At 36.0% G+C, this 12,494-nt stretch overlaps 1 protein-coding gene and 1 non-coding gene across 7 annotated transcripts; both read right to left on the bottom strand.

Moving 5' to 3' along the window:
• Positions 1 to 1,933: 1,933 nt before the first annotated feature.
• On the bottom strand, positions 1,934 to 10,341 carry LOC113307995 (DNA repair protein RAD51 homolog 4-like). Of its 6 annotated transcripts, none has more exons than XM_026556458.1 (9): positions 9,979 to 10,341; positions 9,584 to 9,663; positions 9,368 to 9,483; positions 9,196 to 9,277; positions 8,950 to 9,084; positions 8,570 to 8,684; positions 8,397 to 8,483; positions 8,085 to 8,155; positions 1,934 to 2,096 (listed from the first exon to the last, which is right to left on the bottom strand). In XM_026556458.1, exons 1-9 carry the CDS (start codon positions 10,064 to 10,066, stop codon positions 1,944 to 1,946), a joined length of 927 nt encoding a protein of 308 aa, XP_026412243.1. In that variant the 5' UTR covers positions 10,067 to 10,341; the 3' UTR covers positions 1,934 to 1,943. The 6 variants fall into 6 exon arrangements, with proteins under 6 accessions (XP_026412243.1, XP_026412242.1, XP_026412247.1 ...); XM_026556457.1 differs by having other exon boundaries at positions 8,397 to 8,487; positions 8,571 to 8,684; XM_026556462.1 differs by lacking the exon at positions 1,934 to 2,096 and adding an exon at positions 2,196 to 2,469 and having other exon boundaries at positions 8,397 to 8,487; positions 8,571 to 8,684.
• Positions 10,208 to 10,365, bottom strand: LOC113314478. The gene has a single exon (XR_003342420.1). It is a non-coding gene; the product is annotated as a U12 minor spliceosomal RNA (small nuclear RNA).
• Positions 10,366 to 12,494: the final 2,129 nt, after the last annotated feature.

Raw genomic sequence — 12,494 nt, 5'->3', positions numbered from 1 at the left:
TTGGGGATCTCGTTAAGCCCACAGCAGGTATCAGCCTAGACACTAGGGGTGTGCAACGGACGGACGGTTGCGGATTAAGGGTCACCCGCAACCAAACCGTCCAAGTTGCGGATTTGAAAAATCAAACCGTGACCGGCCCAATCATCCGCGGATTTTACATCCGCGGATCCGCGGATTGTACGGGCCGGTTGCGGATTAACCGCGGATTTGGTAAAAAAAAAAACTTTCAAGCAAGAAAAGAAGAAAACTCAAATTCCCAACTCATCATCACATCTCTGCTCATTGAGCAGCGGAGTCTCGGCTCTTTGGTTCGATCCAGTTCCCATGTTGGGCCTGCTTTCTTAGTGACATCAAGCTAAAGAAGCAAATAAGCAATCCATTTTTGATATGGACTTAGTGACATCACATTCAATTAGCTGGGCTTAGTGGCTTATAGCTAATGGAGCAGAGTCAGATGCGTTGCGGGTGAATCCGTGGTTTTCAATATTCAACCGCACCCAAACCGCTAAAACGTGCGGATTTGAGAATCCCATCCGTGTCCGGCCCATACGTTTTGCGGTTTGGGTGAAATCCACAATTTTACGGACGGATACGGGTTAAATCCGCGATTCCGATTTTTATGCTCACCCCTACTAGACACTAGAACAGAACGTCATTCACTTCAGCATGGTTGGTTGTGAAAGAATATTAGTTAAATTTCATCGTTGGATATTTCGGTTTCGGAATATATATATATATATATATATATGCTTCCGCTGATTGGTAGCCGAGGCGAAGCCACAACATGAAAGCAGTAGCTCCCCTTCTTGTTTTCTTTGCTCCGCCGAAGGAAACTTCTCGGAAACTCATCCCCAAGAAGTTACAGCCAGAGCAAGAAAAGATGGTAAGGTAATAGTTAACTATAGTATCAACAAGCATACAAATGCAATTTGTCAAACAAGACATCATTACAGGGACTGGACGGTGGTGGTGGCGACTGAGAATGGGCGAAATTTGATGACAAACCAAAAATAGAGACGTTAGCATCCCTCTCTTTAGAGTTTAGACAAGAAAGAAAATAGACAAGTTGCTAGAGAGAGACCCTATCGTAAACTGTGGGATCAGGACATTTCTCTCTATCTGTCTATCAGTACCTGTTCATCTTTTGTTCTGAAAACTTCCATTAATTACTACTTGTTGAGAAAAAATCCATTGAGTAATAGGGGCTCATTTTCATATATATTAATCTAAAGGAGGAACTTCAGCTAAATGCTATAACATAATCATATGTGCAATATTATTAATAAGAGCAGAGCAAAAGAAGAAGAAACAAATAGAAACAATTGAAATACAAATTCAGATAATCAGATGAGCAACAAAAAAGACCCAGAAGCCTTGCCGCGTTCGTTCGCACACGTGTCCATCTCTGTCGATGTCTTTCCTACTCTACATATCAGTAGCAGGTTCACAAGTCCAAATGAACATACAATAAATTTTGTCACGCTTTTCAATTACTTACTCATCATCGATGATCCTGATCGTGACCGCATCCAAACATATGAAAGGAGAGAAAGGACTGAGTTTCAAATTTAGACCCCACTTGATATCGGCTTCCCTCGATTCAAATCTTTCATCAAAGAGTAGTACGTAGTACATCTTATATTTGATGTCAATATACATCAGATTCCCACACAAACATGGTACACACAACTTGGACTATTATTTGTTTTTTCCCTTGTTCTTTTGCTCTACTTTTTATTTTTACTATGTCTCTTTTATTCCTCTAACCGCAATCTTAAATTGCATGGTTGGATATTATGCAGATAGAACCAGATAAAATAAGAGATAACTAAGCTAAAAGGGTACTGTAAGCGTGATGAGTATCAAAGAGAGGTAAAGAGAGGATGATTATGGAATAAGGATTACTTAATCATGTTCGTCTCGGTCATTTTCGTCTTGGGATCCTACGGATGACCGACAGCCGGGTGAAGTAGCAGATGACTCCGAGAGCATTTTTTGGATCTTCTCGGTAGTTTCTGATTCAGACATTCGGTCTCCTCTGTTTCTAGCATAGGCCTCAAAGAAGTCCTTGTTTTCTTTCTCCAGTTCCTTCCAAACTGTATATGCCAATAAGTTATGGGAATTTTAAAAATATGACACACTTTCGTTATTATCCGGTTTAATAAAGTGCCACCGCTTTTTTTATAATTAATTAAATGCCATAATCGTTAGCCTTTCCTTATAATCATTTTTAGTTGACTTGGTCAAGAAAATCTGTCCACTTTACAAACTTACCCTTATAAATCCTAATACGCTTATCACAGACTCAAAATCACTCGCACCGTTTCACAATCACTCACTCCAGTAAACAAAAAAAACATGTCTTCCTCTTCATCTCTTCTACTGTTGCTGCATATGGTTTTCAGAGATCTTTATCAACTTCACTCACTCTGCACGGTGTTTTCGTCTTCACTAAAACACCGTTAGCATCTGTTATGGATTTCAAAATGTCAGATCTTATGATATTGTTTGATGAATGATTTATCAAATTCGTGATTATTTATTTAAAACTCCCCAAATTTAAGATATGGGTTTATGTTAATTCAATTTATGAATGTTTTATTGAAGTTGAATTGATAAATTAAGTTTGTGAATGTTAATTTGGGTATCTTTTTAAATTAGGGTTCTTAAAATTACATTTTTTTGGAGTAAAGAACTCGGTGAAAAGAGAGCAAAAGTAACTCGGCGACGGAATCGGTGCTTAACTCGGAAATTTTTCTTCATCGATTCCTTGATTTCTGTTCAAACAAAGCATTAATTTCAGGTGATTTTCTTGAATCTTACATCATTCATCATGTTTTCTGGAATTCATTGGTTTTAATTCAGGTGTTTTACTTCATTAAATGGGATCTCCAACGAAATCTGAGCCTGAAAATAATTCTTCAGTAGAAGGAATGAAAATTCCTTCGATTGAATTACCTGATGAACTATTTGAGAAAAGCTTAGATCCATGGCGTTTTTCTTTATTGGTAGATTAAACTTACAGAAGATCAAATTTGTTGATGCTGCAATAATTCTTAGAAACCAATGGAAATTAGTTGGGGAATGTAAATTAATTCCATTAGGTAGAGGTTTCTTTACCATCAAATTGGATAATGTTACAGACCGTAACTACATCAAATCTCAAGTATGGGAAATTACAGATCAAATTTTGAAGATTAGAAATTGGGTGTATAATTTTCGACCTACCAGTCAAAGAACTTCTAAGGCTTTTGTTTGGGTAAGATTCCCAGGTTTAGGTCTTGAATTCTGGAGTGAATCAATTCTGTTCAAGATTTGTAAAGAAATAGGAACTCCAACTAAAATTGATGAGGCAACAGCTAAATGTGATGTTGGATATTATGCAAATGTCTTGGTTGAGGTAGATTTTGCTTCTTCAGTTCCAAACAAAGTATGGATTGGGACTAAATATGGGGTTTTTTCTCAAGAGGTTTCCATTCCAGATTGTCCAAAATACTGCAGCTGCTGCAAAATGGTAGGTCACCTTATCACAGAATGTAGAGTTGAAAAAGCAAAAAGGAATGAAACTAAGTCAGAAAACATAATTACTCCACAACAGCCTAAGAGTTCCTCAGAAACTCCTCAGCAGCCTAAATCAAGTTCAAAAAATAATTTGAATGTTTTATATTCTGCAAGAGTAACTAGATCATTGCCTTTTGATATTTGTGATACATCAGCAGATAACAATGAAGACTCTGTCATTCATACAATTCATGCTACTCCACCAGTTCCAGTTCATCAAATTATTCACACTGCTACTACTGGAAGATTCAGTCCTCTTGAATGTGTCAAAGAAAATATTCTTGAAGATATTGTGGTTAATGAAGATAAGACAGATGATGTTGTAAAACTCCTCAAATCAAATTTGTAGATGGAAAGACAGGGACAGTTCTGATGAAACTGTTAAGGTTACTTCATGGTCAAAAGTGGTTGAAAAGCAACCTACTTCTACTTCTTCCACTTCTCAACATTATCCAGGTGCAGCTAAAGGTGGTAATCCAATTGTTTACAATAAGAAACATAATCTCAGACAAAATCATGGTAAGGGAGGTACCAAAAATCCTCCACCACCAAGATGAAGATCATATATTGGAATATTCGGGGCCTAAGAAGACCTAGGGCTCAGAATAAACTAAGGTCTTTGGTGAATCAATTTAACCCATCTCTAGTTTGGGTTGCAGAACCAAAAATTTCTTGTAGTTCTTCTTTTGCAGTCAATTAAATCTCTCTGGAATGAAAAGTATGGTGATACATAATTCAACCTCATCTACAAAAGGTAATTTATGGTTATTCTGGAATGCTTCTTTATCTACTCCTCAAGTTATTTCAATGTCTAGCCAAATGGTAACTGTCAGTATTGGTGAAGTATTAGTTTCTGGTGTTCATGCTCATGTTAAAAAGAGTCAAAGAAATTTTTTGGTCAGAGATGGAAATCATTAGTCAGATACAAAAACCATGGGTTGTTTAGGTGATTTCAATGCTATAATTTCACCTGAAGAGAAATTTGGTGGTAAAGCTCCTGACAGAATATCAATGATGGATTTTTTCATTGCCTTAATGAATGCAACTTAATTTAAGCTCCTAGCACAGGTCAGCAATACACTTGGTCCAATTGTCAACAAGGAACAAAAAGAATCCTATGTGTTCTAGATAGAGCTGTTTTCAATTCTTTATGGCTACAGAAGTATGGTGATTGGGGATATAAGGTTGGATTGAGGATAGTTTCTGATCATGCTCCTTTATTATGTGGTTGTGCAAGCATACCCAAACCAAAGAATGTACCCTGGAAATTTCAGAAAATGTGGATTGAACATCCATCATTCTTAAGTGAAGTGAAGAAAGTATGGAATGAGAATATTATTGGAGATCCATCTTTTATTTTCATGCAAAAGCTAAAAAAGTTAAAAAATCTCTTAAGTGACTGGAATTGGAGTATATTTGGTAACATTAGTACAAAAATTAAGGAGACAGAAGAGAAAGTTCAAAAAGCAATGGAGTTATCTGATCAAAATCCCTTAAATGAAGATCTTTTAGCCAATTTAGTAGCAGCTCAAAATGAACATGCAACAAGAGAAGTTCAAGCAAATACTCTTATGAGACTTAAATCAAGAGCAAAATGGATTAAAGATGGTTCTGCAAACACTGCATACTTCCATGCTAGAATGAAGATTAGACAAGCAAGAAATACAATTAGTGAACTTGAAGATGCAAATGGAAATATTATTAGTGATCAATCTCAAATTGCAGATACTTTAGTCAAGCACATTCAACAAAAATTTGAAGCTCAAGATGTTGATGTTTCTGAAGAATTGCTTGATGTTATTCCTTCAGTTATTACATATGAAAACCAAGAAATGTTGGACTCCATTCCCACCAATGAAGAAATCAAAAAAATTGTTTTTGAAATGGAATCAGATAGTGCCCCTGGTCCAAATGGATTTCCTGGATCCTTTTATAAAAGTTGCTGAGATATAATTCAATTGGATTTAAAAGATGCCATACAATTTTGTTGGAGAAGAAGATTTATTCCCAAAGGCCTGAATTCAAATTTCTTAACCCTCATTCCTAAATGTGCAGGTGCTAAGAAAGCAAGTCAATATAGACCAATTGGATTGAGTAATGTATTATTCAAAATTTTCACAAAGATAATTTCTGTCAGAATGAATGGACTCATGGAGAAGTTAATTTCATCACAACAGGCTGCTTATGTTAAAGGAAGAAGTATTCAAGAACAGATTCTTCTAGCTTCATAGATGGTAAATGAAATGAGGAAAAAAAGAAGAGGAGGTAATGTGGCTTTGAAATTGGACATATCACAGGCTTATGATTCTGTAAGTTGGACTTTTCTTCTTAAAGTTATGCACAAATATGGATTTTCATCATCTTGGTGTGATTGGTTGTTAACCATGTTTAAATCTTCAAAATTATCAGTCATGATCAATGGAGGACCATATGCATAGGGGTCTTAAGCAGGGTGATCCATTATCCCCTATTTTATTTATCTTGATGGAAGATGTATTGAGTATAAATATCACAAAATTGGTTAATACAGGGCAACTAACTCCAATGGTAGTTAGAAATGGAATATATCCAACACACTTATTTTTTGCTGATGATATTTTCTTATTCTGTAATGGAGCTAAGAAGACTTTGCTTTGTCTATTCAAACTGATTGAAAAATATCAACATAGCTCTGCTCAGATGATTAACAAAGCCACAAGCAAGTGTTTTATTGATGGTACTAATTCAACCAGAAAGCAACAAATTAGCAGCATAATTGGTATGGATATATCTAATTTTCCTGATAAGTATCTTGGTATCATTCTAGCTCCAGGAAGAGTAACTACTGAAATGGTCTGGCCAATGGTTCTTCTGCTTCAGAGCAAACTTGCAGCTTGGAAAGGGAGATTATTATCTTTTCATGATAGACTGATTCTTGTTAAAACAGTTTTGTGCAGCTACCCTCTTTACAATATGGCAGTTTATAAATGGCCATCTTCAGTTATTAAGATATGTGAAAAACTAATAAGGAACTTTCTATGGTCAGGTGATGGAGAGGTTAGAAAGTACAAAACTTTATCTTGGAAGAAGATTTGTGTGCCATATAGTGAAGGTGGCTTGGGTATTAGAAGGCTAGAAGTTCTTAACAAAATTTTGCTAATGAAAATGATGTGGAAATTGGTATACTCATCAGATGAATGGGCTCTGTTTTTTACAGCTAAGTTCAAAGATAAATATGGCATATGGTTTTCAAAATGGAAATTATCATCAGTAAGAGCATGGTTGCAATGGGCTTGGCTTACTTTGCAAGAAGACATCTCTTGGAAGATTGGAAATGGTGCTAGCATCTCAGTCTGGTTTGATAACTGGTATGGATCATCACCACTAATTAATGAAATTGGTTATACTGATTTTATTCATAACAATATGCAGTTGAAAGTTCAGAACTTAATCAGTAATAACCAATGGAATATACATCCTCAGTTGCAGCACTTGTTACAGATTGATAATTTGCCTCAGATTCACAGTGGAAGTGATTCCATAATATGGAACCTACATAGTAGTGGAATGTTTAATAATGCAAAGGCAGTGGAGAAAATAAGACACAAGGAAGACAAGGTTGATTGGTCTTCTTATATATGGAGGAAATCTTTGCACCCAACTATTGCCAGCAACATTTGGAAGCTTCTGCAAGGTGTTTATGTGAATGATGACATGAAAAGAAAACAGGGATATGAAATGCCTTCTAGATGTGGTATCTGCAAATCAGAGCAGGATTTTATGGAGCACACACTGTGGCTTTGTGAATTCAGTGTACAGGTTTGGAATTGGCTTAGCAATATGTTTCAATTCCCAGGCCACTCTTTTTCAGAAGTTTTTTCTGCAGCAAAACAGCACAGTCCTATCATTGAAGAAGTTTGGATAATCTCTGCTTGTACTGTCATTAAGGAGTTATGGTTTCAAAGAAACAGAGTGTTCTTTGAAGGAGGAGATGTTAATATTCATGGTTTCAAGCACAGGGTCATGAAGGTTATTCAAGATCATGGTGTCAGATTAAAAGGGATCAGGTGGAATAATAGCTATGAAAACCAAATTCTTGGTCACCTTAAAATTCATTCTTAAGATTCCTTTTTTTTGTAATTTTTTCACTTTGTCTATTGTTTTATAGTAACTTTTGTATCCTTTTAGTTTGTCAATAATTGATAAAAAGGGTGATTCAGCAAAAAAAAAAAAAAAAAAAGATGCCCTTGGATTGAGGTCCAAGTTGTAAGTCATTGGAAGTGTAATAACTAAAATAAAAAAGTAATACCACATCGCATATTGCATGAGCTAGTGCTATGCAGATATGTAGTAGTTTGCTCACTGAATGAACCAAAGTTTGAGCATAGCACAATTTAAAAGGACACCGATGTCCCGAAGTAAGAAACAATGAGTTGGAACTTTATATGCTTCTAAAAACAACAATTAAATCTGGATATGACAAATCAAGTAGTTGGTGACATATATGAGATCAAATAACCTTTGAGTAGTCAAAGTGAACTTACCAACACAGCAATATTATACTCGTGTGCTAACTTCTTTAAGAGATACCCAGCATAGATCATCAAAGAATGTCCTGCATTTTTAAATCAGACAGGACATCAAGAGTTTCTTAATTTGAGAGATGCACATAACACAGTAAGCAAGATGCATTTGGCCATTCAGATTTTCCTAGTATTATGGATTTTGTTCTTTAGATTATGGGTTTCAATACGATATGTTGACACCTATGAGATTATTTTGTCAAAAAAAAATGTATAACGTTGCCCCTAGATACCTATATCACGGAACCGAAGTATACAAAATTGGATTTATACCCTGAGCACCGCAGCCTCCAAGTATTGGTGTTATGAGGGATGAAATTGAATCAATGATCAGCAATCGTACATTGCCTTCTCCAGTTCCTACCTGGAAAAAAAGAAGAACTGGTGTCATGTAAATTACCGCATTACAGGCTGCTAAAAGAATAGTTACAACCCAGTCAGACAAACCTGAGATTTCAACTTCAATTCTAGCTCATGCAGTAAGCCCAACAGCCCAAAAATGTCAAACACAAAGTGGCATAATATGCTGTTCATTAATCTTTCAAGGCTTTCACGTGTGACCTGAAACAAAAAGAGAGGATGGGGATGAGAAAACCTGTACCAGGCCTTCCACGGCATACAAATGCCTTGCGGTTGGTAGATATATGCTATCTTTACGAAGTCTTAGTATGCAAGACAGATCTATTCGATGTAATGCCAAGAACACTATTCGATGTAATGCCAAGAACACAATCCTGTTACCACAATAATTTCTAAAATAAGAAAAGGGATTGGAAAAGAGTAAAAAGATGCGAACAAAAACAGATACAATCTGAGCAAGTTTGACCTGTGCAGGAGATGGACCCAACAGATGATCGATGAAGCAAGAAACACGTTTGGCGGAAAACGAGTTACTCATATCTAAAAACATAACAGAACTCACGTACTTGTACGCCACATTTGAAGCAGCTTGTAGGCAGACCTGACCACCATAGAACATTAAATCACCTAACAGAGGATAACATCAAGTGACGTCTTAAAAGAATCCATCTAGATGAACATATCGACACTCGTAAACATTGGAAGTTCTTACTTGTGTTTTACCCGAGCATGATGGACCAACAAGTTCTGTCAACTGACCCTTCCGCAATCCACCATGAAGAACTAAGTCAAGCCTAAAAGCAGCACAATGACATGTTACATATATATAAAACTACTGAGCGTATTAGATGAAACCCTAGAATTAAATACAGAATAATGCATACCCTTCACATCCCGTAGACAGAACATGCTTATTCTGCCGAGCATCTTTTAACAACTCCACACCATTGACCCATGGCTGATGCTGACTATCTATAATAGAGAGGATTTGGCTAATGCCCTACACAAGCGGAACAAGTACACATTTAAGAGGACTAGGTAAAAAGAAACAAAGCCTAAACATGTAAGATGTACAAGCCAAATGATGCAAAAATATTAACCTGCTTCAACTTGTTAGAATCAGACTGGTGTTCGGCAACTCGAACTAATACAGTGATATCATGGACAAGGAAATCCTCAACTGCAGAGATTTTCAAATGTTTAATTTAATACTAAATTGAAAACTGCATTTAACTGATAAAACCTAATATATCTTCACTAGGACAGAATTGCTTTTTAGGGTTTTGATCCTAACATGTAAATTTGGAATTCAATTGATCCTCACACTTCAAAACAACTAATCTTATTAATAGTCAAAAATAATACAGAACCTCAAAATCCTAATAGATTACTACCGAATATTCGTAATTAGGGGAAAAATCAGTTCTGATCGAGTAATAACTTCGCTGAAACCAATATTCAAAACATTGAGTAGAGATAAAAAGAAACGGCTAACCTGAGAAAAGACTATGAGAAGCACAAAACTGACGGAAACCAATATCAATAATCGGAAATTCATGCTCTAGAGACTCCAACGGTGGCATTTTAGGGTTTTCTATTGATCTGGCATTTTAGGGTTTTCTATTGATCTCTATTTATTTCGCGGGAGGGCACTTTCAAACTACAGTAAATTAAATTAAATACGGAGAGTTAGGGTAAATTTTGGTATTATGATTTGTAGGGTTTAGGGAGGCCCGCACAAGCGAGTTCTGCAAAAGTAAGCAGCGTCAACACTTGGCCAGCCTATAACCCCTTCAAAAATTAATGCGCAAGATATTTTGCTTAGCGCGGCGAACGGCTCTCACCGATCGCTTTGTTTTCCTTACTCATTAGTTTAAGGCAACTTGTTAAGTAGTTGGGCCTGATTTATATAGCGTAGCAAATATGGCCTACTCTTTATTTCATTCGATGTGGGACAATTGTTGAGTTGAAGTAGAAGAAAAACAGATTTCTGGCATCTGGGAGAACGGACTCTCCTCTCCGTATGCGCACGATGGACCAAGTTAATCATTTCTTAGTGTCTCTCGTTTCTATGGCTGAACTCCCTGGTATTTATCAAGGAGGTGCTTGACAAAGAGCTCATGTACTATGGGTATGAATAATAATCCAAAACGCGCTTCTTAAATTCTTCAAACCCTTAAACCTACATTAATTTCAAATCAAAGATTGCTATGATTTTTTTGCTTCTTAACAGGTGGAGCTTGTGGCTATATGAGCAGTAATATTCAACATATTCAACAGTGGTTTAAGCCGTGGGTCATGTTTTGAACTCAAATGTGCTAATCATGGTATCCTTCTGGTCAAAATTTCGCACAAGCTAGTAGTGATAGTGGTGGTTGGTGTAATAGGTTCAGTCATGCAGCTGTTAAAATGTGTGCTTCCTGGTTGATGTAATAGGTTCAGTCATGCAGCTGCTAAATGTGCTAATCATGGTATCCTTCTTGGTCTATTATTACAATCTCTCCACTAAAAGCATGAAAACCATCAGTGTGCTTCATCATTGGTTTCTGTATAGCAAAAAGGAAGAGCTCGTCTTTATGCAGCTGCTAATCCTTTAGGGAACTAGTTTTGCACCCGTGCGAATAGCCATGCTGGTTTAACCTTTGGGGATGCTGAAGAGTCTCATGTTTGATGTGTTTTAGTTTGCAAGTTGTCTTTTGAATTTCAGGTACAACAAGATATGTGTTTTTCTGTTGATCCTCTTTGTGTACTTTGAAATTTTGAATTTCTTTCTCTTTTGTTCTTGATTTGTGCTTTTTATTTTTCTTTGGTCTTATGCTCACTTTAGTAGTATACGTCGGCACACAGCTTGTGTGCCTTTTAATCTATCCTCTTTGATCGATCAAAAAGAAAAAAAAAATCGTGAATTACAAAGACTCAGATGTATCGTTTGACCGACTAATAAATCTTAAATTCTTACGTCTTCTTCCATGTAGTTTAAGCAACTATATTGGATACAAAAGTAGCAATCAATTGAACAGGAGCGAACTTACGGATAACAAAGTTAGGTGCTTAGCTTTAATATCTCTGTGACAATAAGTAAATCATTCTAACGTACCGTAGAACATAATTTAGCAACATATAATAAGAGCAACATGAATTTTAAATTTACATAACATACTCACATCTTTTCTAAAACACTACCCTTGGCATGCGAAGAACTGGTAAAAGGCTTCTTCCATTCTTTACCAAGATGGGACTTCTTGTAAGACTTGTCATCCCATCTTTGTCTTCCAAGGTGAGACTCGTGGTTACGACCAGCTCCCATTCCACGTTAATTACCGGATAACAAACTCTTCTAATTTACGACTCATGCAACAAACCAAGCCAACAAAGTATGAAAACATTTTCATTTCCAGTAGCTATCATTTATAGATATTTAAATTATCGTAATCTCAAAATAACACCAAAATAGTATTATTGCTCAACTATTCAGCATCTCGTTAAACAACAGAAATCTCGGACACCAAACATCTTATGATTCAGAAGATCCCATCTTATATAGTAATACAACCACATGACAAACGAAAAATTAATGTGAGCAACAATAAAAGATTCAAAACTCGCTTATCCATCAATAAGACGTGCACAAATAAAATTTACAGATTATCAAAACATTGAAGAGATGGATTATCAGAACAATTAACAACTTTATCAAAAAAACAAATCACAAATGGATAAAAAAGCTACAGACAATATCACCCGAGCTGTTTTCACTGAACAAAACACGTAAAAAAAATAAAAGCGAGTCAGACAGAAAATAAGGAATTTGATTTTGAAAGATTTATATAGGCAAGCTGAGTGCGGGGAGATTCTCGGCTACAAAATAAAAAAAACACAATGATATGATATAAATCAAAAGTTAATAATTTCAAATCAGTTCAATAATAATGAAAGTAAAAACAAAATATAAGAAACCCGTACAGGGAGAATTGAGAAGAAACCGGAGCAGAAGAAAAGGGTTAGGGTTTA

The sequence above is a fragment of the Papaver somniferum genome, chromosome 9, assembly GCF_003573695.1.
Source record: "Papaver somniferum cultivar HN1 chromosome 9, ASM357369v1, whole genome shotgun sequence".
In the NCBI taxonomy this organism is placed as follows: Eukaryota; Viridiplantae; Streptophyta; class Magnoliopsida; order Ranunculales; family Papaveraceae; genus Papaver; species Papaver somniferum.
Note: the sequence above shows the minus strand (reverse complement) of the source record. Positions and strands in the feature narration are given on the sequence as shown.